At 41.2% G+C, this 23,977-nt stretch overlaps 1 protein-coding gene and 1 long non-coding RNA gene across 10 annotated transcripts in view; one reads left to right on the forward strand and one right to left on the reverse strand.

Moving 5' to 3' along the window:
* The window catches only part of FAM13A (family with sequence similarity 13 member A), a 342,559-nt gene that overhangs the window by 7,222 nt on the left and 311,360 nt on the right, over positions 1–23,977 (reverse strand). For 8 of the 9 annotated variants that reach the window (XM_072810208.1, XM_072810209.1, XM_072810207.1 and 5 more), the window contains 9 exons: positions 21,304–21,514; positions 20,684–20,822; positions 19,705–19,786; positions 18,715–18,935; positions 17,985–18,068; positions 9,136–9,231; positions 7,248–7,331; positions 1,298–1,494; positions 620–721 (listed from right to left, as the gene is read on the reverse strand). In XM_072810208.1, the coding sequence (XP_072666309.1) occupies positions 620–721; positions 1,298–1,494; positions 7,248–7,331; positions 9,136–9,231; positions 17,985–18,068; positions 18,715–18,935; positions 19,705–19,786; positions 20,684–20,822; positions 21,304–21,514 (1,216 nt within the window). The remainder of the gene's footprint in view (positions 1–619; positions 722–1,297; positions 1,495–7,247; positions 7,332–9,135; positions 9,232–17,984; positions 18,069–18,714; positions 18,936–19,704; positions 19,787–20,683; positions 20,823–21,303; positions 21,515–23,977) is intronic. The other variant, XM_072810206.1, reaches the window with a different exon arrangement.
* LOC140623693 (uncharacterized) lies at positions 612–10,304 on the forward strand. Its single transcript, XR_012023246.1, has 2 exons — positions 612–1,189; positions 1,276–10,304. It is a non-coding gene; the product is annotated as an uncharacterized lncRNA (long non-coding RNA).

Here is a 23,977-nt window from a genome sequence, read left to right on the forward strand (position 1 = left end):
CTTTTAAAGTATGCTGAAAACACCAAGATTTAAAGTTTCCGTTTCCTGGGCAGCCTGGGTGGCTCAGCGGTTTAGCACTACTTTTCCCAGGGCATGAACCTGGAGACCCGGGATCGAGTCCCACGTCAGGCTCCCGGCATGGAGCCTGCTTCTCCCTCTGCCTGTGTCGATGCCGCTCTCTCTCTCTCTCATTAATAAATCAATCAATCAATCAATCAATCTTTAAAAAAAATAGTTTCCCTTTCCTTATTTCTCCTTCTAGTCTATTAAGACCAAAAAAAAAAAAAAAAAGAAACCAAGACCCAAACCAAAAAACAGTGCTGTCAACTGGAAATTTAGCCTCAAGCTGCTCATTTTAATTAGAGTTTGATGGGACAAGTTAGTTTTATAACCTTTTAGCTGAATTCACATCAATCTTCGAGACTATCCCAGGAGCATTTCTTGTTGAAGGACTCCACAAACTTCCCCACCTCACAGTGAACCTCCCGGGGACTGGGTTACAGGGAGGATGCAGAGGGCTTCCCCCGTTGGCCGCACTGCACAGATCTGACAGGTAGAAAAGAGGGGTGTGTGTGTGGGGGGGGGGAGGAGGGGTCGGGGGAAAGAGGACATGCGCTACCTTCCATTTTGTCTGAAAAAATTGTCTTCAAAGTCACGAAGTTTCTTTCGAATCCTTTTCTTTTCTTCTCTCATTTCCTGAAGGTGTTCCAAGAGTTCTGGTCTAAGAAGGGCAGAAAAATTTCAAGAAAATTGGGTTAAATCTGCATGGTTATAAATACAATGAATGTGCAACTCGACAGGGGCTGTGGACACAGGGAGGAGCATGGACACGCAGGAACCGTTGAGGGAGCCGAGCGCCAGCAGAAGTGGATGTTTGCCTTTCTCTGAATGCCAAGGTGCTGATGGCAGGCACAGCTCCGGGGGCTCCCGCAAACCCCTGTTACTCAGGAGTCCTTAGGGCTTGTGGACTCCCGGGCCACTTGATCATATTTGCCTTGAAGGAAAGACGACATCCGGCACATGTTAAATGAACTGCAGAGTGCACAACCGCACAGCAGTGCCGCTGCAGGGATCTGACTCTTCAGGCAGATCTCCCAGGTTCCCTCCAATAACATGGACTGGAGAACACCAAGCACTGAGGCAGGGGTTAAAAATAATTCACTGTTCTATCTACACAGCGGTCCCTCAGGTAAGTCACTTGTGTTCTGTCAGACAACTTATTTAAACACAAAGGCTAAAATATTTAAGAACAGCATTTTCACCAAAACCTTTCAGCCCCACCGCTGAAGAGACATACATTGAAGCAGCATGGAGATTCGAAAGCCCGGTGTCCTGGCTGCATTTTGACGGTATTTTATCGTCCATCGGGGAAATAAATCCATCAGCATCATCTTCAAATTGGTCCAGGAAGCACCGTGCGCTGAAATCAGTCTTCAGAGTGACCGTGAAGTCTGGCTTTGTGTTGCTATCGTCTTCCGAACCCTCGTCTTCTTCCTGGACACGCACAGCAACCCCGATAAAAACCCGGTTACTTTTCCTGGCCCTCTTGCATCATAGGTATCACATAATGGTCACTTAATTATCCAGACACCATATGGCTTCTACTGTATCTACATTTAGCAACACATATGTACATTATCCATATATAGCTGAATATACAGGAACACAAATACTAAACACAGCCACTCAGTAGGGGAAACAACTATAAAAAAATTAGTGTACAACACAACAGTTGTCAAGGCTGAGGGTGTGAAGGAGCCACCATTATAATTCATACCTTAAATCAACTGAAACAAAAGCATAAAAAATTTGCCAGCTCTGTGATAATACATCACAAAATCCACCACCAGCCATCAGTGCCTTAGAGATTTCATTAGTTGTGTACCTTGGAAAACATTTTTTATTAAGCTTTTAACAGCTTCAGAAATTGAACAATACAGCCTTTTATTTAAGAGTTGAGATTATAAAATATTTTGTGGTTGCTTGATACACAGAATTTTAAGAAAGTTTTGAGAAGATCAAGATGTTTATGTTCCCATGATTGGAAATGTAACTCTTTAAGTTTTTTTTCAAGGAACTTCCAAGGGCCACTGCTGTATTTTTTAGCCTCCAAGATTCTAAGAAGAGTCTGATATTCTCTGTCTTGGCAATGCAATTAGAAAAACAATTAAATCAGATTAGAGTTTCTTAGTGCTAATTTAAGTCTAAGGATGAAATGGTATCAGTCTGAATGGAAGATTTTAAAAGAAGTAATGTACTGCCAAAATGTACAGTCAGACTGGACGAGAATATCCTAATATCTGAAAAATTTATTTATTTTTATTTTTATTTTTTTAAAAAATTTTTATTTATGATAGTCACACAGAGAGAGAGAGAGAGAGAGAGAGAGAGAGAGAGGCAGAGACACAGGCAGAGGGAGAAGCAGGCTCCATGCACCGGGAGCCCGACGTGGGATTCGATCCCGGGTCTCCAGGATCGCGCCCTGGGCCAAAGGCAGGCGCCAAACCGCTGCGCCACCCAGGGATCCCTCTGAAAAATTTAAAACGTGGTTAGGAGCACAGCTACACAAACAACAGCAAGTAGAATGTCCACTGTTCCTGTTAAACCAAGTGGCTCCAGTGCCAATGCAGCAAATTAATCTCAGGAGGCAGGACTAGTTACCCCTGCTGGTCAAAGTACAGGTATGCAAACCGCCTATAGTGGATTTTCTTACCAGAGAGTTTGGTATATTTATAATGGTGCCTCTGAGGAGAAATAATGTGAATTAACAAATGAACAAGCAGGAAAAAAAAACAAAAAAAGGACTATTTCAAAACTATGATGAAAGCATTGCTCTGAAGGCACCAAGAGAAAATTGGTAAAAACTAGGCGGCTTTTTCAGATGGTCTCTGCTGTGACTTCAGAACTTCCATCTCTTTGCTTAGAGTAAATGCCTCATTATTCATTTTTAAAAACTGAAATTTTTAAAGACATTTTTAAATTTAGAAAGTAAAAGTGACTTTTAAGTTAGTAATTTAAAAGTTTCTCTTTTGGGCACCTGGGTGGCTTAGCAGTTGAGCATCTGCCTTTGGCTCAGGGAATGATCCTGGAGCCTCGGGATGGAGTCTCGCATTGGGCTCCCCGCAGGGAGTCTGCTTCTTCCTCTGCCTATGTCTCTACCTCTTTTTCTGTGTCTCTCATGAATAAATAAGTAAAATCTTAAAAAAAAAAAAGTTTCTTTTTTTTATACAAGTAACAATTCCCACTTATGTAGTTTTTAGAAGGATTACTTGAGATAAGGTATGTAACTGACAAGGTACACCTGCCACAGAGGCAGTACAGATGAATCTTCTACACCCACCCCCACTACCCACCCCCCACTGAAGACCAGGTGGAACCACTTGATGGTAAACTCCATGGAGGCAGGGATTTGGGCCTGTCTGTTCACTGCTGTTCCTAGAGCTTAACCAATGCTTGCACATAGTAGGTGCTTAATTAATGTCTGTCAAACAATCTAGTGGTCCAGTTTTAAAAGAAAAATACAAATTACTAGAAGAGAGTATTACAGCCTAAGACAGATAAGAAATAAAGTCAGGTGTCTAGGCCTAATCAATTATATCCCAAGGTCTTAAGAGAACTTAAAAATGGGGGGATGTGTCTTCCCCACAGTGAGAACTCAATGTATTTAAAGATGAAGCTAAATAAAACTATTCTTAGTAAGCTTAAAAATCATAGAAAAAAATGACAAATTATATCTTTAAATTTAAGACCATCAAGTTGTTGTGGATATTGGGTAGATTCTAGAAGGAATGAATACATAGATAATATGAACAATTGAAAAAGAGTCCATGATCTACAGTGACTAGCAATGTCTCCCTTAAAACAAATTATGAAAACCAACCATTTTTCCTTTTTTGATAGGATTGGCAATAATATTTGGATTTCAATAATGAATGAAGTGAACTGATCTATGAAAGGAAAGCTGATGGGGTGCCTGGTGGCTTAGTCAGTGGAGCATGTGACTCTTGGCCTCTGAGCTGTGAGTTTAAGCCCCACATTTGAAAGTAGAGATTACTTAAAAATAATTTTTTTTTCTTTTAAAGAAAGCTGATCGTGAAAATTTGTTCAGAGTGATGATGAAATGTTGATGTGAATCTGGAGGGAAGTCTATAGCAGGTCTTTACCTGACCCAGCCTTACTCAATACTTATCTAATTACTTGAATAAAGACACAAAAGGCATATTCACAAAATGCATAGATAATGCAAAGTAGGTAGGGCTATTTGGTATGTTGGAATACAAAATCTAGATTTAATCAATCTCATAATGCTGGAAAAGTAGTGTGACAAGTAACTAATTGGAAAAATTCAAGTTCCTTCAATTTAGGTTAGAAAAAAAAAGCTGGACATAGATGACAAACAATTCATGGAAAAGGATAGCTAGGGATTGCATAAATCAGCAGTGAGATGGGGCCACCCCATCTGAGTGGTGAGTGGTTCTCACCTGGGGGTGACTTTGACTCTGGTGGACCTTTGGTAAGGTCTGGAGACATTTTTGGTTACCACAACTGAGAAGGGGGTGGTTGTAGTGCACTACTGGCATCTTGTGGATGAAGGCCAGCCCCCAACAACAAGCTATACGGCCCAAAATGTCTACAGTGTGGAAGCTGAACGCATGCTGCCCTAGAAAGAGTACAATGAACTCACAATACATAGAGAGTCATGTAAGTATAGACTTGTAGAACAAAGGGCACTGGCCATGCGGTTAAGCTCAGGACTAGTCCTTGGTCCGCCGTCTTGCTGGTTAAATCCTATCTCAAATCATGTTGAGTTCTAGGTATCAGTGTATCTGAGGCTATAGAGAAACTAGTGTGTACGGAGCAGAACCACGAGGTTGCTGAAAGGTCTGGGACCCATATCACATGAGGAATAGTAAGAAGAACTTGGGAGAAAAAACTTCCACAGGGCAGGTGACTGTAAAGGTATGAAGGGCTTTCAAAGAAGCAGTTATACAATTATGCTCAATCCATGTTGTTCCAGAAGGTGACACTTAAGCCCATTTAGTAGAAAGCAATACATCAATAACTATGAATATTTTAATTTTAAGTTAATTTCATACTTATCAAACTTATATATTCTGAAATTGCATGTTATATAATTATTGTCCTTTAGCATTTTAATAATGATGATAACACTAATAACATAAGTTTTTAGTTACTATTGATGTCTTAGCTCATGAGATGAGTGACCTCACTTTTCCATTGCTATAAACTTTTCAAGCTTGAGCACAGAATCACTTCTTTGGGATAGTCTCTCTATTCTGTCAGAGAAGTTTTCAAGGAAACTCTATACTGGATAGAACTGACTAGACTATCTCTAGGATTTGGGGGCTGGAAGATGTAGGGGTTCAGAACCTGAGCTGGCTCTATTTCATATACAGCTAGTTTCCTGCTATAAGCACTTAAAACCAGAGGTGGTTTTTAAGGACACTACTTTGATACAATCTTCTGATCTGCACTGACATCAAATTCTAAATTGTATCAGAATTGCCAAGAATTAGTACAGTCCAAACACATGCTAATAAGCCTGGCCAGTTGGAACAAAATGAACTAAAAGACAACACTATTTACAAAGGCAATGTAAGCATTGCAAAATGTAAGCATTGAAATTCTGACCACTACATGGGCCAGGAGAAGAGCGATGGCCAAAATATACTTGTGAAAAAAATAAACTAAGCCAAATAAGATTTGGAAGAATTTTCTCTTTTAAAATGTCTATCATTAATAGGTCTTCCATTAGTTTAATGAAGCAATTATTTGTTAAGTGTTATATTTTGGATGTGTTAAAGAACACACTTTTATGTAGTAACAGTTCTATGGCAGGCTTCTAAGAGAAATGCTAATTTTCAATACACACAATTGCCCAAATTTCTTCAATTATGGTGATTTTATTTTTGTGTGAGATTACCAGCCGGACAAAATTTGTCTTCTTTCATCAACATCAAGTCTTATTGTAAGAAAATAGCTCCAATTTTAAAAATGTAGCATATTTGCCTAAATGTTATGTTTAGAGCATTTTCATTTACAAGTTCTATGTAATGTAATATGAATGGTGAGCATAATCATTGGTGAGCATAAATCATTTTAATACTTTAAAATTAGGTATATGAAATATTTAAGGCCCCTAAGAACTAAGGAAAGGAAAAGAATAACTAAGAAGACTGTGTAGCTTTTGGCACCATACCTCAGTCATAATAGTGAGGACCAGGCAGGACAATGGAGCAGTTCTCAACTGATGTCCTTTGAGGGAAGGAGGCCCTCATATTCTGTGGTACCATTCCTAACTACAGTAAACAAATGACCACCCCAGGCTTAGACCTTTCACAGAAATAAGACAAGTGAAACTCCAATTGCTAAAAAACAATCACTGGTTAAAAAAAAAAGTGAATCTGACTTTTCATTTCTAGGGCCCTGTAGAAGGCAGTCCAGCTCATTCAGATGCCTAGAGACAAGACCATGAAAGAGGATGATCATGGTCCAGGCCAGGTAGGTCTCGACAGAGACACACAAACCTGAGGGCATGGAGTATACTTCCCATTCTAGGAAAAGTGGCTGCTGAGGACCAGGACTGCCTGTATAAAATCCATAATTACTACTGGGGTAAAAACCAGAGTGTAGATTGCAGTGACTGTGGCGATGGTACTCTCTTCTCAGATCAAGAGCAGATTATTAACTTAGTTCTGAGAACTAAACATGCCAGGGGAAAGTCAAAAGGAAGGAGGAGTGGGTGAAACTGCACCAGCAAATCTGGCAAAGACAAGGAAGATACCAGTCTACGAAATGATAGTTTTTTGTTGTGTGCTATCTAGACTGCCTTTGTTAATTTTGGGTTTTCTAGAAACTCAGTAAATAAGATTTTTGTGAAAGTTACCCAAATGAGTTACTGGAAAAAGATTTCTGGAGTACAGAAAATGCATTCCAAACAGAGGAAACTGTAACAAAAATATTGGGAACCCCCTCCCCCCAAATCCCTCAAAGCAAAATGAAAACAAGACAACAACAAGCAACAAAAAGGCAGGAGAATGAGATGGAACTGTGGAGACCAGCTGGATCCTAGGGTCCATAAGAGAGGACTGTTCTCGCCTGGTTAGGTGCAGCGAGTGGTTTTGAGGGCGCAGCACCGGAAGCCACCCCTCTGCATCCACAGGAGGAGGGGAGGCGGGGAGAGAGCCATGCCCGCTCAGCAGAGGTTAGCAGCGGGAGGACTTCACCTTTATCTCCTTGAAGAAGGAAGCAGTTTCTCCCTCGATGATTGGCTGCAGCAAAGGGCTTCTCCGCTTGCTGGAGGGGGATCCCTGTGACAGGACAGGTCGTTGACAAGTAGGTTCCACTGTGAATCCCTCTCCCTTGGCCTCTGGGCCTCTGCCTCCTCCAGGGCACTAGGATTCATCACTGCCTTTGAACTATATACCCTAACCCTTCCCCACCACATGTTCCCAGGAAAACTAGAGATGACCAAAGTTCTTGTCTGAGATGGTGCTTCAGTCCAGAGCCCACACACCCAAACCAAGGAGGCCTCAGGAGAGCAAGAAGAGCACAGGAGCATGTTAACCAAACGCAGAAAAGCCTGAGGACAGACATTGTCCTGTTCCTCCTCTTTCCTCCCTGAGGAGAGCAGATGTGAGAACCCTGGGAAGCATTAGAAGCTTTAAGTAAAACAACATAAGCTCCTCAGGTGATGCAAACGTTGTGCAGCTTCCCTGTTTTACCTTCTCACCTTATCCAGGAACACTCGTTTAGGGGTACTCAGGGCTCCTGACTGGAGAATGAAAGGATTCCTGAGATTGAATCCTTTCCTTGGCTAGTTTACTAAGTTACCCTGTGAAAAATTTCTAGAGAAGTAGCTTTCTTCTAATACACCTGCCAAAATCTGGAACCTGCCTTGCTCCTAGCGACAGATACACTGTTAACAGAAATACAAAGATTATATCTTAGAAATCAACAAGGAGGGGCGCCTGGCTGGCTCAGCTGGTGGAGTATGAGGCTCTTGATCTCAGGGTTGTGAGTTTGAGCCCCACGTTAGGTGCAGAGATTGCTTAAATAGAAAATCTTAAAGGGGCGCCTGGGCGGCTCAGCGGTTGAGCATCTGCCTTTGGCTTAGGCCGTGATCCCAGGGTCCTGGGATCGAGTTCCACATCAGGCTCCCTGCGGGGATCCTGCTTTTCCCTCTGCCTCTCTGTGTCTCTCATGAATAAATAAAATCTTAAAAAGAAAGAAAGAAAAAGAAAAAGAAAGAAGGAAAGAAAGAGAAAGACAGATTGATTTAAAGCAGGAACCAAACAAAGAACAGCAGCTAAGATGACATGCATTTTAACAACATAAAAGCAAGGCTGTGTGCGCTTATTTGAAAGTTGAAAAATCAAGAGAGAAAGCCCCCAGCATTCCCAGAGAGGAGAGCCCTGGACCAGAGGCAAAGGATTCCCCAGGAGACAGACAGGGCATTAAGGTTTACTCATAAACTGGGCAGAAAAGTGGGAGACTGGAATAGAGGAGATGGGCCAGCTGGCCAGTGCCTAGAGGCAAGCTGAGGGTCCCTACTCTGGACAGAATCAAAATTCAGAGGCCAAAAGCAGTTAGGTGTAAGTCAGAGGATGGTGGCCATTGAGGGCGGCCACACAGTTACTAGCCTCCCTCCCTCCCTCTTCTTCTCCTTAGGCTTCTCTATAGCTTCCAAAACCAGGCGGCTCTCTGGAGATCCTTAGAGGACTTCTCCCTGGATATGATCCCTAAGGGGGCCATCCCTCTTTTGGAGGGAGAGAGAAGACTATTACCAGTGGGCCCTTGGGACCAGAGAGGCCTCTGGACTGGAGGGGCTCTGTCCTGCTGGTGTTCTGAGGAAAGGGTGTCAGCCCAGCACAAGGCAGATGGACATACATGTTAAAGCATGTTGCTCAATAGAAAACAAAATTCCAGCAGTTTCAGATTTGCTCATTTTAGACAAATGTAGCCTCAGAAGTCTTTGACAAATTCTTCATTCCCCAAGCTTATGAGGCATAAATATTAATGACAGGTTCGACTATTAAAGAGTACTCTCTAATGAGAAGGCAGGTTGGGGCCCATTCCACTAGGTAATCAACCACAGAAAGCTGTTGTACTCACAATGATGGGTATGGTGTTGGCTCGGGACAGGATCTGTTTGACGAGCCGGTATCTGTCATATAGCGGTTTCATAACCTGACGTTCATTCTTGGTTACCTGAAAACAAGAGCAACAGAGCTCAAAAGCCTGCCTCTGACACTTAGGCTCTCAGCTGCTCAAGCAACTCCACTCTTGCCATTCTTGCAGAATTTATTTAAACTGATAATAGGGGGATCCCTGGGTGGCTCAGTGGTTTGGTGCCTGCCTTTGGCCCGGGGCGTGATCCTGGAGTCCCTGGATCGAGTCCTGTATCGGGCTCCCTGCATGGAGCCTGCTTCTCCCTCTGCCTGTGTCTCTGCCTCTCTCTGTCTGTGTTTCTCATGAATAAATAAAATCTTTAAAAATAAAATAAAATAAACTGATAATAGTATTTAGTCTGTGAATTTTTAAAATATCCACTTCAGCAGCAGATCTTTGGAAATCACTCCATCAGCAGTATTGCTTTTCCTGAGTCAAAGCTATGACCATTACTGGTTCACTGTGTAAAACTACTCAAAGTTCAGAGCTCCCAGGTGATTTACTGTTTTCCAGATCCAGGGAAGAAGAAAGTATGTATTTCTATGGTAATACTTACTGTGCAGCTCTGTGATCTTTTTTTTTTTTTTTTCACATGTCTCTCTCCCCTGTGAAATTGTTTTGTTTTTTAGGACAAGATTCTGGCAAACTGTAGGTATTCAAGAAACATCTGCTGCTAGACTACATGGATGGACTCATCTCCAGTGCCCTAAAATGTGGCAGAGTGCTCACAGATGTTTAAACGACTGTCTCGGGATCCCTGGGTGGCTTAGTGGTTTGGCGCCTGCCTTTGGCCCAGGGTGCGATCCTGGAGTCCCGGGATCGAGTTCCGCATCGGGCTCCCTGCATGGAGCTTGGTTCTCCTTCTGCCTGTGTCTCTGCCTCTCTCTCTCTCTCTCTGTGTGTGTGTCTATCATGAATAAATAAATAAAATCTTAAAAAAAAATAAATAAAGGACTGTCTCTACAGGCAGTGGGGGAATAATCAGGCCCAACTCCTGATAATGTTCTAGAAGCCCTTCATCATCTGCTGCTTCTCCTCTTTCCTGTCATATCTCAAGCTCCAGAGATAAACTAAGTTGTGTCATCCCTCTTTGCCTAGTTCTGTATGCCTTCAAATGGCCAATGGCCTCCTCTCTTCTCCATGGTTTGGCAGATTCCAGATCAAGAGCCACCTCCCCTGTGCAGCCTTCTTCCAACATCCCCCATTCTGAGAGACCCACTCACGCACCTTTACCTACTGCAACCTGTGTATACTTTGTAACTTCACACATGGTTTGCTATTAACTGAATGTGCGTACCTCAAATTTTGAAACCTAGTCTCCTGTGTGATGGTATTATATTAGCAGTCGGGGATTTTGGCGGTGATTATGTCATGAGCCCTGATGAATGGGATTAGGACCCTCATATAAGAGACCCCAAAGAGCTCTCTGGCCTCTTCCGCCATGTGAGGACAGTAAGAAAATGGCTGTCTGTGAACCAGGAAAGAGCCCTCACCAGACACCAAATCTATCATTGCCTTGATCTTGGACTTCCCAGCCTCCCGAACTAAAATAGAAATAAATTTCTGTTGTTTAGAAGGTACTTGTCTACAGTATTTTTTTATAGCAGCCCCAGTAGAAGACACATTTTATACTCTATATTAACTATCTGTTGGCACACCTGTCTCCTCTTAAAGACTGTAAGCCTCTTGAGACCAGGAGTATGTGTTTTTGTATCCCTGGAAACTGTTTTCAGTGCCTATATAATGGAAATATTCCACAAGTATCTGTAAAATGATAGAATATTTCAAGCACAAATACATATGCAAAGTTTATAGGTATGCATGCATTTCCCCTTTTTACTTAAATGCCAAAAGAGATGAATTATCTTTGTTTCAAGTTTGTGGTTTGTCTTCTGCACTTTATTTCTACCACGCACATAAGGCAAGAGTTACAGAGGTAAGGAAGGGCAAATAGGATTAGGGACCTTTTGGGCCTTCAGCTTTGAAGACAACTTTAGACTGTGCATGAATGGATTATTCCTTTGTAACCTTTTATGTTTGCCTTTCTCAAAGTGATCAATAAGGGATCTTTGGACAAACTTCATGTGCCAGGATAGGATACTGCCACTACACAGAAACATCTTGTGGACTTCTTTTCTGTGAACAGCAATAATAATAATCTTTTCTATTTCTTCCTAAGTTCACAATATTGAAAGGCAGATGGTATTTTCCTATCTCTAGCCATCAAATCAAAAGGAGTTTTAAAATTGGTATTTCATAGAAGATGACCATCCATAATGAAAAGGAACACAGAAATTATGTTACAGAAAGACTGAGGATAAAACCATAGGTGTTACTACTAGACATGCCTACCATAATGGCCAACAGAAGACAACAGATTGTGTCAAGTGTCAGCAAGAATGCTGAAGAACTGGAACTCTCTTTCACTGCTGCTAAGAGTGGAATACTCTGGACAACTATTTGGTAGTGTCTACTAAAGCTGAACATGTGAGCCCTCAGTTCCACTCTTAAGTATAAAAAAAAAAAAAGTGTGGCCTTAAGCTTACTAAAAGACACACAGAATAATGTTCACAGCAGCACTACTTATAATAACCCCAAAGTGGAAACCATCCATATGCCCAGCAACAGAATGGATATGCTCCCCAAACTGAATACTGCACGGCAACGAGGATGAATGGGCCACAGCTATAGGCAACATCATCAATTAATCTTACAAAAAGAAAGCCAAGTAAAAATAAGCCAGACACTAAAGAATATATAATGTAAAATTTCACTTTTGTCAGTTCAGAAATAAGCCAATAGAATTTACAGCTTTAGAAGTCAAGGTAATGGTTTTCCTTCGTGGAGTGGAGGTCGTGGTATTGACTGGAAGGGGACAGGAGCAGGAAGGAGCAATCCTTCCTTCTGGAGGATTGGCAACATCTGTTTCTTGTCTTGATGCTGGTTACCTGGACTAGTTTACTTTGTAAAAATGTATCAAGGCACATATTTATACTGGGGACTCCTTTCTGTATTTATGTTATACTTCAACAAGACTTTAACGACAGCCACAGAAAAGTCTAAGGATAGAAATGGAGTGACTTGTACAATCTCATATGTAAAATGACAAAATTTAGGACTGGAACACATGGGATAACTTTTTAAATACAAGATGTATCTGGTAAATGTGTTCCAGATGAGGTTAAGGCACATTCTAATTGTCAACATATGACATGTGGTGAAATATTATTATGCAAGATAAACAATTCATAGTTTAGTGACCAAAAGACATACTAAAAATAAAAATAATAAGAAGCTAGCATTTCCCCATTGTGGACTCACATCCTATTACTTGTTGCTTGGCAGAAATATTTTTGGACTGTAGAACGAAAGTCTGGATTTTAGAAGGAGAGGTAAAACCAGCCAGAAATGGCAAATTTGACAGAAACCAATTTCCTCTCTAATTCTTTTTTCAAATTTTCTAGTTGGAGCAGATGAAGAAGATCACTGGCTTAATTTTTTGTTTTATGATACTGATATTTAGATTTTTCTATGAGCTGCTCATGTTTTAAATCAGGAACTAATCACCTGATTGATCTGATAAAGCCCAGTTTCTGACTATGTGGGGTTAAACCTGTTATAATTCCACCAAAGTTAACACTGGCATTTGATAGAAGTGTCTAAACACCAGAAATATTAAAGATCTGTAAGTCTGAGGGGTAGAAAGAATTAATACTACTTGATTTACACCAGGATTAGTTTCATGATATATATCTGAAACCAAAGGCTTGGTGATATTAAAAGTTAATACAACTTTCACTCATCAGAAAGCCACATCACATGCAATGATCAGAACTGGATTTGTTAGTAGAGCCAAAATCTAACCAACATTTCCATAAACAAAGTGAAGCCTTGGCTGAATTGTTACAAAAGGGTCAACTGATATTAAATGGGCCATGGGAAAATTGTTTGGAAGTTGATGTCTCTTATTCTTGAGTCATCGGCTGCTCGGAGATTCTGTTATTGATTGAAAACTGGCCTTTGAATGAGCCAGTTTCCTGGTTTGGAAAGCCTTGGTTTCCTGATTGGAAACAGCAGAATCCAGATTAGAAAATCTTTATGATCTATAGTTGCTTGGAAATGACTTTAGGCCAAGCATGTAATAGTCACTGGATTATTATTATTATTATTTTTTTTAAGATTTTATTTATTCATTCATGAGAGACACAGAGAGAGGGAGAGAGAGGCAGAGACACAGGCAGAGGGAGAAGCAGGCTCCATGCAGGGAGTCCGATGTGGGACTTGATCCCAGGACTCCTGGATCACACCCTGGGCCGAAGGCAGGCGCTAAACCGCTGAGCCATCCAGGAATCCCCCTGGATTCTCCACCCCCCCAAATTCTCTATTATACTTTCACTTCTCTTGCCTCAAACCTTCATTAAACTTTCATTTAGGTGGTATCTCTGGATGGCTTTCCAGTGTGTGGGAAAGATGTATTTTTGCACACAAATCAGGACAATATAAAAACCTAGATGGAAACCTAAGGCAGCAGCACCTCCCATTCTGTCTTTGCTTTTCTTAAAAAGATTTTAATTAATTAATTAATTAATTAATTTATTGCACATGAAGTAGGGGGGAGGGGAAGAAGGTGAAGGAAAGAGAATCTCAAGCAGACTCTGTGCTGAGCATGGGACCTGACGTGGGCTTCTCATGACCCTGAGATTACTACCTGAGCCAAAATGGAGAGTCAGATGCTTAAATGACTGAGCCATCCCGATGCTGGGGCCTTTGTTTTTGATTAAAAGAAATCTTCATCTGTTGATCTCTTACTACTGCTTTTGGTTGTTCTATAAAGTTTCAGATAATATTTCCAGGTACCAAGGGAACACTAGCCAATAATTAATCCACATTTAAATAGAGGAAAAGTCTTGGACCAAAATTACAGAGGCCCAATTAGACAGCTGCATTTGCCTGCCTTTGCCTTTTGTGACAGTTCTTGTCTTTGCCTCAAATAAAACTTCCTTACAAAAACACCCATTTGGGCTCTGTCACCTGGACAGTGCCACACAGGTGAAAGAGGAAATGACTGATGCTTTTAATGTGAAGATAAAGATAGAATTAGGACCCTGGAATATCATGGTTAGAAGAGCCTTCTATTTTCATACAATGAAACTCAGCATTGGAAAGGGCAATGATTTGCCCAAGGCAACAGATTTGGGTCAAGAACCCAGGTTCACTGACTCGCAGTTCAGTTTTCTTTCCATTCACAAATAAGACATGAAGTAAAGTAGGATCTTAACCCAGTGAAGACACACTAAAAATGTCACATTGAAGCATTTTCCTCTAATAGGGTTTGACCAAGTTGTCTTCACATAAAGAATTCTGCCTTCCAAGGTCAGAGCCCTGCCTATGTTGAGTTCACAAGACCTCTAGCTATGAGCAGTAGCAAGGAAGCACCGCTTTGTGAGAAATTATGCCACAGACAAGAAACTATACAGCCTCAGAATCTTCTTAGTAAAACATGTGGTTTGAGTTTGTGTGTGCAAGGGTACCTCTGTGTCATAAAACTACTAATAGGAGAAGATAAATGAGATGGATTCTTTTTTTTTTTTTTTTTTTTTTTTTATGATAGTCACAGAGAGAGAAAGGGAGAGAGGCAGAGACATAGGCAGAGGGAGAGGCAGGCTCCATGCACCGGGAGCCTGATGTGGGATTCGATCCTGGGTCTCCAGGATCGTGCCCTGGGCCAAAGGCAGGCGCCAAACCGCTGCGCCACCCAGGGATCCCAGATGGATTCTTTTAACTATTGCATCTTGGCCCATCGACTCAGAAAGACGTAACTCTCCTTACTACTGGATAAAAATAGCAGACTCAGCAAAGATCAGATAATCCCAAATAGCAGATAGCCAAAGGGCAGTATTTACATATGACTTCAGAATTTGCGTTTAAATTTGAACCAAGTGTGTCTAGTGTCATGTTAGTTTCCAAGGTATTAAAACATAACATTAAAATATACTGATGAGGAAGAGGCTCAAGGAGAAACCAGAAGCTCTTGCAAACAACCCATTCCTTTCCCTAAACGTCATCATCAAGGAGTGGTCTTGTAAAGAAGGTAACACGGTTACCTGCAGTTATGTGTTGTATTTTCTGTGACATGGTCTTTTGATGAGATCCTTAAATGCTGAAAAGACATGCTTTCATAATTAGTAGGGATTTATGTGCCACTTTGTAAATGAGTGTGTTTTTGTTTTTCCAAACATGTGTCAATCTGTAGAGTGCACTGTTAAAGCAAACAACCTTGTTTAAAAAATGTACAAGGGCAGCAGACAACTGTTTTGGCCTGTGATTCTGACAATTATTCATTGTCCTTTCAAATCAGAATCTGTAGACTCAGCAAAAACCCATGAGCTTTGAGCACCTGCTTCTCAAAAACAAAACAAAACAAAACAAAAAACCCAAACCGAAAACCAAAACAAACAAAAAAACCCCTGGGGTTTGGGATGATAGTTTAGCTCTGGAAATACATGTACTTTTCTTTTGAGAAGAGTGTTGCTCAAATGGTATTTACAGTTCAGGGTCCATGGCAATACTGCGGACCTAAGAATGAAAAGTTCACTCTGATTTTCACACTGGCCACATAGCAAATGAACTCTGCTTTTCCTGAGGAGGATGGAGTATTCATGTTCCAGAGAGAGAGAGGCAGAGAGTCTGACCACAAACCAGCAAAAATGCCATTCAAACTTCTACAGCACTTGCTCCCTGCCCAATGAGATGCTAGAATCCAGACTCAAAAAGGTGTTCTTCCAATATCTGAAAGAACAATGAAACGAGGAAGCAATACTGCAGGGCTAAGAACTAGGATTTCATATTCCTAATGATGCGCATTCTTTCTCCTGATTCCATCACTTAATAAGTAGGCTGCGGCTAGCAGAACATATACCTGTAGCAGAAGTGAAAACATCATTTAAAAAAAAAAAAAAAGAAGTGAAAACCTCATGGACTGGGCACCCTCCCGAACCACTTGCCAAGAACCCCAGCCCACTTCCTCAGTGCAGACAGCGTGCAGGTAAATGTGCCTGCATGTGTCCATGCCATCAGTTAGTCTCCATGACAACCTAGGACAGCCAGCTACGGTATAGACAGAGCTCTGCTCTTACCTCAGTAGCCCAAAGCTCCAGAGCTGGTCTCAGTAGGGCTGGGATCTGAATCTAGGTCTGCTGATCCCTGTCCCTGCACATCATTTCAGCCCAGGCAGAATGAGAGGATGTGTGTCCAACTCTGAGCAACAAACACCAAGCATACAAGCCCCCGAACTGGCCATAAAGGTTGGGACTAGAAAGCAGTGGAGAGATCTCGGGGACTCTGGCAAAGAAATCTGTAAAGGAGTCTGTCAATGTCATCTGTGAACCTACGTGATGAAAAGAAGAAATGCTGGAGAAGGAAGGCATGCAAGTCCTGCCCTTCTTCCCCACCTGCCTGGTGGCCACCAGGAGATCTATACTTAGAAGGTTCTGAGCCTCTAGTGAAGAAGGGGCCTCTCTCTGCTACAGGAGTTCAGTTCTACTTCTCCAAGTTCTGAATACTCCAAGAGAAAAGGACAAGTTGCACAATATATTTGAGCTCCAGTGCATTTACTGTTTGATTCAATGCCTTTAAAAAATCCAAAACAAAACTTGGCTTGAAACATGACCATTATCCCAGAGCACCAGTGTTTTTCCGCTGTAGGGACAGGCCAGTAAAATCAATCAGCAGAAGCTCCAGCTTTTTTTTTTTTTTTTTTTTAATTTAAACCTGATAAATTCAGAACTGAGATACCATGGAGGATGCATTCTCCAAACAGTTTCTTGGGCACAGGGTATGTGTCAGGTCTTTGTGCTAGATCAAGTGCACTGTTAGGTGAACAAAACCCAGAATTCCTGACTTCACAGATCCTTGAGTCTAGTGCATTATTCTGGAAACTTCTTTATTCAAAAGAGTAAATTTTACATGAAAATATTATCTTCATTATATAGCCATGGCTGTGACTGGAAAAGAGACCGATGCATTTTGGCTGTATAAAAATCCTTCTGTGAGTATAAACCTCATGCTTCTTTATATCTGCTCTTAAGAACTTGTTTTGTTGGGTTCTCGACAACACTCTCAATAAGTCACGAAGGGTAACTGACAAGGATATCTGCTTACGAGTTTCTTAAGGAATAGAGCAGAAGACTATCGTTCCACTGTCTCCTGCAGGACTAATGACAAACACGCAATAACCATGCTTGCTGAATAAGAAATTGCTTTAAATGCTTTCTATTGCTATGAAAAGGCAAAGTCCTATTTTGGACTCCTCACACTTTTGGTTCAGGATAATGGCTGGATTTTCTCTACAGATAAACATCAGCCACAGACACACTGAAGAGAGATTAAATTTTAGGGGATATCATACTAGTTTAACATCTTCATTTTATGGGTTAGAATGCCTTGGAGCCAGTGACAGCTTATGGGGACAGACCTAGGGATAGGGAATTCTCTAGGGCTTTGTGCACTCACCTATAATCTATGTTTCCTCTACCACTGTCCCCCTGAAGCAGAACACTAGTGACTAAATGTTAGCTGCAAACGAATTTTTCTTTGGAACTCAAATTCAGAATCTTCTTGACAGTGGAAGTCACTCATCAGTTTAGCTTTCAGGAAGCTTAGGTCTGCTGAAAATACGTGGTCATCTCCTAAACACTAGGAAAACTCTTGTGTCAAATACTGAACACAGAAGATTCAGGTCTAAAGCCAAATAGTTTACCCCAATCAGAAAATTCATTAGTACATTTACATACCGGCCGCCCATGAATGCTTTCATAATATAACAGAGCTTTCTGCAGAGCCACTTTCTCGTTAGCAATTTGGTCTTTGGTCATATCCTGAATAAACAAAAGGAGAGAGAAATGAAAGAAAGGGAAACATTTATGCACCTTACTACTTATTTATGTAAACAAATTTCTAAAGTAAAGTTAAAAAGAATCCTCCTACAATAGCTCCTCTGAGCTCTATTCAAAGCTCACTTAGGCATTAGCTCTTCCTGACCTTTTGCTGGGAATACAGACAATACAGCAGAGTCATGATCAACTACTTGTATCTCCCACATGGCAGCAAAGGCATGTTGAGGTAAGCAAGGCTGCAAGGCACATGGGGCTTAGCTTAATGGCCCAAGCGATGACTACAATAACAAATTACACAGTCCCAAAGGTTGGTCTACAATCCTTTTACTCTAGAGTCATCAAACCCTCTGTTAAGCTGAATGAGTTTTCTGCGATCTGTATGTTAGAATGTTCTGCTTTCAATGTGTAGTCATAAACCAAAGTACTAGCAGTGAAAACACTCTCAAGCTATTCCATCTGCTTCTCTAGACATCTAAAAGTGTGGGAAATGAGGGCGTGAGAGGTCTGAGAAGGCTTCGCTGCATCCCTCTTCCTACGGGGACCCATGTGGCAGCCCCTATTTCCACCGTGTTGGCTGGAATAGTTTAGGACAAGCAATTGGCTTGGGGCCTCCACTGAATCTCCACACCTTAATGTCCTCAGGACGGCTGCTTTCTGTCCGCTTCTCCTGGAGCTTCCTCTGGATGGATTCCAGCGTGGCTTCGACGCTAGGCTTTACTGCTTTATCTATGAGCTCTTGCTTCTTCTCATCTTCTTTCTCAAGCTGGGAACCGAAACTCTTGGGGAGCGTGTTGCTTCGCTGCCGCATCCTGGGGGTTAGATCCTCTTCAGATATCTTCAGTTTGGACTCTAGTTGAAAACATTTAGGGGTGGTGACATATGAGAATCAATGTCTGCTGAACATTAATTGCTTCTCTGTGGTGTTAATAACTGTTTAGTCTCATCTTTTTTCAGAAAGTATCTAATTATAACAGTAGTTGAAATCCCTGGGTTATTATGCAAAACCTGAGAAAATGCTAACATCTTGGATTATCTGGAATGTTTCCCTAACCCAAATTCCTGAGAAAGCTTTAGTTATGTAACATCTATGCTTTAGCCACACCAACAGGCTTGCTGTTCTCAGAATGTGGCAGATGTCGCCTATATTCACTCCCTTACTGTTTAACAGCATTGACTGATCCAGCACCCAACTGCTGGCCAACTTTTTATGGATAACTTACATACCTTATTTTGGAATTATTTTCCTTTGTATTCTCTTTGGTTGTTTTTATGACTATCTCCTAGAAGACAGCATGTTTTTTGAGGGACCAAGGACCCAATCCTTTTCATATTCCTCTGTGCTTACAGGTCTTCTCTTAACACCACAGTAAATAAAACCCTGGTACTTAATAGGATTTGAATTGAAATCATCATCCTTCAATTCATGACTTTGGGAAGTGGGGAAATGATGCAGTGTTTGTATCTTAGCTGGGCTGTCCGTGATGGAGACCATGGTGAAATATGGGGAAGGTGTCCTTTGAAAAATTTCAGCAGTGGCACTCAGGATGTGGTGAGATCATGAATTCTGACGGTGGCTTGTCTTTCAGAAACCATGGCATAGGTCTAGAACTCTACCTACCTTTAAGCTGCTTCCGGAATTTGGCAAGGTCATTTGTCCATTTTAGAACCTCAGGATTGGCTGCTTTGTCACTATGGGAAGGCTAAGAAAAGGAAAATCAAATGTAAATATTTTTGAACTGCAGCACGAGAAGAGTTTGATGATCAGGTTTGTTTTATTTTTTAAAAAATTTTAAAAGATTTTATTTATTTATTTGAGAGAGAGCAAGCACACAGCAGAGTGGGGAGGGACAGAGGGAAAAGCAGGATCCCTACCAAGCAGGGAACCTGATGCGGAATTCGATCTCAGGACCGCAGGATCAGGATGTTTAACTGCATGAGGCACCTAGGCGCCCCATGATCAGTTTGTTTTAAAGAGGAAGAGAAAGTTGAATGCCACCGGAAAAAGAAATTCATCATGAACAATCAGAACAAACGTCATAGGTGTAATTCTATTATCCCTCTTTACATATGGTTATTTTTGATGCTTTCAAAGAATTCCTCACAGGCAAAATGCTGGACTTCTCTGAAGTCCTTTTTCATGAGTTGTAGGGTTTAAGGTGTCAGGCTAACAGAATGGAAAGGAGAGGGGATTTCCATGCAAAATGCCTTTCTGCCACTCTTGTGGGCAATGCTAACATGGACCTGAGAGTAGAATGAGGTCAGTCCTAATAAAATTTTAGAAGATAATCTTGAATTAAGTTTTAGCTGAAATAAAGAAACATTTAATGATTTTTCCCATTCCTTCTCATGGATAAGTTTATGAGATGTGAACTAAAATATTCAATTATCTGTAAGAATACCCTGTGCAAGGAAAATGCTGATACATGATGTCTGGGGCTTCTCAGGGCTTATCCCCAGTTTTTATTGTCTTTTTGTTTCAGAGATTCCTAGAAATCTCCCTTAACTTTCTATCGCTTTTCCGAGTTGCTGATATGCTGGCATGTTGATGGATCAGGGGACAGGTGGGGACAGGAAAAGCCCTGTGAGGAGACACTTACTCTGTACTTCCTCTCTTCTTCAAATCTATCTTCAAACTTTCGGATCTTCTTTTTAAGGCTCTGAATCCTTCGTGTGAGCTGGGCAGGTGTCAGGTCCTCCTGCTCGTCATCATAGGACCCGAGAGAGGAGCTCCGGCGCCTATGAGGGGCACAGGGTAGGACACTCACTGCCTGCCGAGGCGCATGGAGTGGGGACATGGCACGGAGGGAGGAAGGGGGAGGCTCCAAACAGCCCCATCCTCTTGAATAAAAGAAAGCTGACTACCAATTCATTTCGTGACCCTGAGCTCTATATGTCCCACCTATGAAACACATCTAACTTTCTCTCGCTCACATTTACATTTAGCAAAGGTAGGACTGAGATACACCTTGCGGACCTGAGGGTTAAATTTTAGATAGCTCTGCAAAGGATGTGCTAATGGAAAATCAGTCTGTGGTGATGTAGTTGGGCCAACTGAAAAATTACAAAGAGCCTGTGTATTAGGATGGAGTGTTCCCAATATGCTCTTTCACAGACTTACAATGTAATTAAAAAGAATTACTAGCCTTCAACACCATTCCTATTCTTTCTAATGTTATGGCAATGATGTAGTCATTGCTTATCAGTGACACAAACCTACCTCATGAAAGAATGGGAATTTGGGGGAGAGGGAGGCACTTCCGTGTCATCCAGGTATTGCCTACTCTGCCCATAAGCATAGAACCGAGGAGAGAGCATAGGGTCACTGTCTTCATCCAGAAGCTGGCGAATCAGGCGCCCAGCCTGTGGGGAGAGGCGTGCTTCATCAGAGTCCACACTCTCCTGCTGCCATGAGAAGGTAGGGACAGGGTCTGGAAGAATAAGGAGGGTGAGAAGTCAAAATTGCTCAGGAAAGCATTATTGTTTCCTAAGTTTACTGAATGGTTTAGGAGGCACTGAATGACCTCCTATTTCAGATTTAAGGTTCAGATGAAGGACACTGCGCCCCGACTAGAATCATCAATATATCTGACAGCCATCATCTACTTCCTAGTTCTGTCCTCACTTGCTTTCAAAAGATTTACTAGGGCTGTCTGGAGGAATGGCTGTAAGGAAGGAGAGCAAACAGTGTATGCTTCCAGCCTCCCCCAAAGATCAGGGACAAGAAGTTTTCCATGTGAGGGCATTATGAAGAGGAGAAGCAAGGTGTGTCATGGAGACAGAGACTTGGCATCACGGCTATACATCCTTCACTGAAACGACCAGGGAGTCACATTTGTCTTGTGAGAGCTCATTTACCTAGGAGTTGCACCTTCCATTTTGGGTCTTTCAGTAAGCCGTTCATGTGCTTCTGCTTAGTGTTGGGATTAGTGTGTTTAAGATGGATGTTTTGCACTTGAAATTTCAGAAGCTGCTCAAGACTACAGTTAACGTAAGATGCTTACATAAATTAGTCAAAAACAAGAAGAAAAAGAAGAATGACTTTCTAAGGGTAAATCTGTACAAATTATTTTAGCTAGTCTTTAAGAAAAAGACACACTCAACACAACATCCTGGGAATATGGCTATATTTATTTCTCTTTCCTTTTAAGACCCACCTCAATATATTCCTTTCCTCATTAAAAAAAATCCTATCAGGTTTTAAAGATAAATTTCAGATGATGTAAGGTATTTCATTTGTAGAACTCCCTGCATTAAAAAAGGTTATGTTTTAAGTATACTAATGGATTACTGTGATTTACACAAGGCTAGGATTTGGGCATGCCCTGAAATTCTGGGATTCCTAGAGCTTGAATCATATAACATTTGTTCCTTTAGCTATCAAAGTGTTTATCAAATCTACAAAATTATCTTAAACAAGTGCTTAATTAGTATTTTATTTAAATAGATCATATCATAATCATAAAATGTTAGAGCTGGTTGAAACTTCATATATTGTCTAATTTAGAGATTTCTCACCCCCGCTGCATGTTAGCATCACAAAGGGAGATACACATAACTTCTATTGCACAGGTTATCACAGCACCCTACTAAACAGAATACTTACATGAGGACCCAAATACCAGTCTTCCCCTCCACCTCCCCGACCCACACTTACTTTAAAAGCTGCCCAAGTAATCCTAAACACATTCAGGTTTCAGAACCATGGATTCAATCCAACAGATCACAGACAAAGAAATTGAAACCCAAAGAATTTAAGAGCAAATATCTAATCAATGACAAGATTTGGGACTAAAACTAAATCTCCTCACTTGAAGGATAGTGCTTCAATATAGTATGCGCCAGATGCTCTAATAACAAGGATGACATCTGAAATTTTTGAAGATCCCACAATAGGAGAGATCATATTAATGTAAAACATTAACCTCCTATGGTATGAGGCCCATAGGTTCTCAAAATTTAAAGAGAATGAAGCTATCTGGGAACTCAGATGGTAATATAAAAAAAATTTTTTTTTTTAAAATCAAAGCATCTGCAAGTCCCAAAAAGTGGCAGGGAACATGTTGGTAGGAATATTTGGCTAAAGCTAGAGGTGATCAGGAGCTGTCCCCTCATTTGCACTAAAGCTTGCAGCAGGCTCCTCCTAAGTGTAGGGCTCAGATATGAGCAGCTCCAAACTAATGGCATAAAAGAGCAAGAAATCGATGAGAGGTGAGGGAAGGAGAGGGTAAGAAGAAAGTAATCCCTAGAGAAAGAAGAAAGATGTAGTGTTATGTTACAGAAAATGGAACTATTAAACCGGCCATAATGTACCTATCATTTCATGATATTTCCTAAGACAGCAGCGATTTTTTTAAGGGCTCCTATCAGGGCAGGAAAGGGTTAAGATGGTTTGACCAGTGATGTAGCAGGCAGTAACCTCACTGCAGAGTGGCAAAGGAGCAAAACAAGCAAGGGAAGGCCAAGGTGGCGTGCCGGGGACAGAGGGCACGGGCAAAGTAAAGTCTGATGTTGATATTGGCATATGAGTGCGCAGGCTAGTTTGACATTTCTACTCCTCACAGTTTCATTTGAAAAGGTGTTACCTTAGATCCTGAAATCCCTTAATTTGTCTGAACCTAGCAGAATATCTCTTTAGAAATATTACAACTAATCTTTCAATTTTTGACTTTGTAGTCTCTGTGTACCAAATGAAGACTGTCTGTGACCATTATCCAAACATGCCTCTGGTAAAAAATATACTGTGATCCTGAATTATCTATAAAGTACTAATCCCCCCCCCCTTTTTTTTTTTTTACTGAAATGTGTATTTTATTTACTGTAAGTATATTTTAGAACAGATTTGTAATTTGTACAATTTAATGCTTTAATTATTTTTTTTCTATTCTCATTTA

This window comes from Canis lupus, chromosome 33 (genome assembly GCF_048164855.1).
Source record: "Canis lupus baileyi chromosome 33, mCanLup2.hap1, whole genome shotgun sequence".
Classification (NCBI taxonomy): Eukaryota; Metazoa; Chordata; class Mammalia; order Carnivora; family Canidae; genus Canis; species Canis lupus.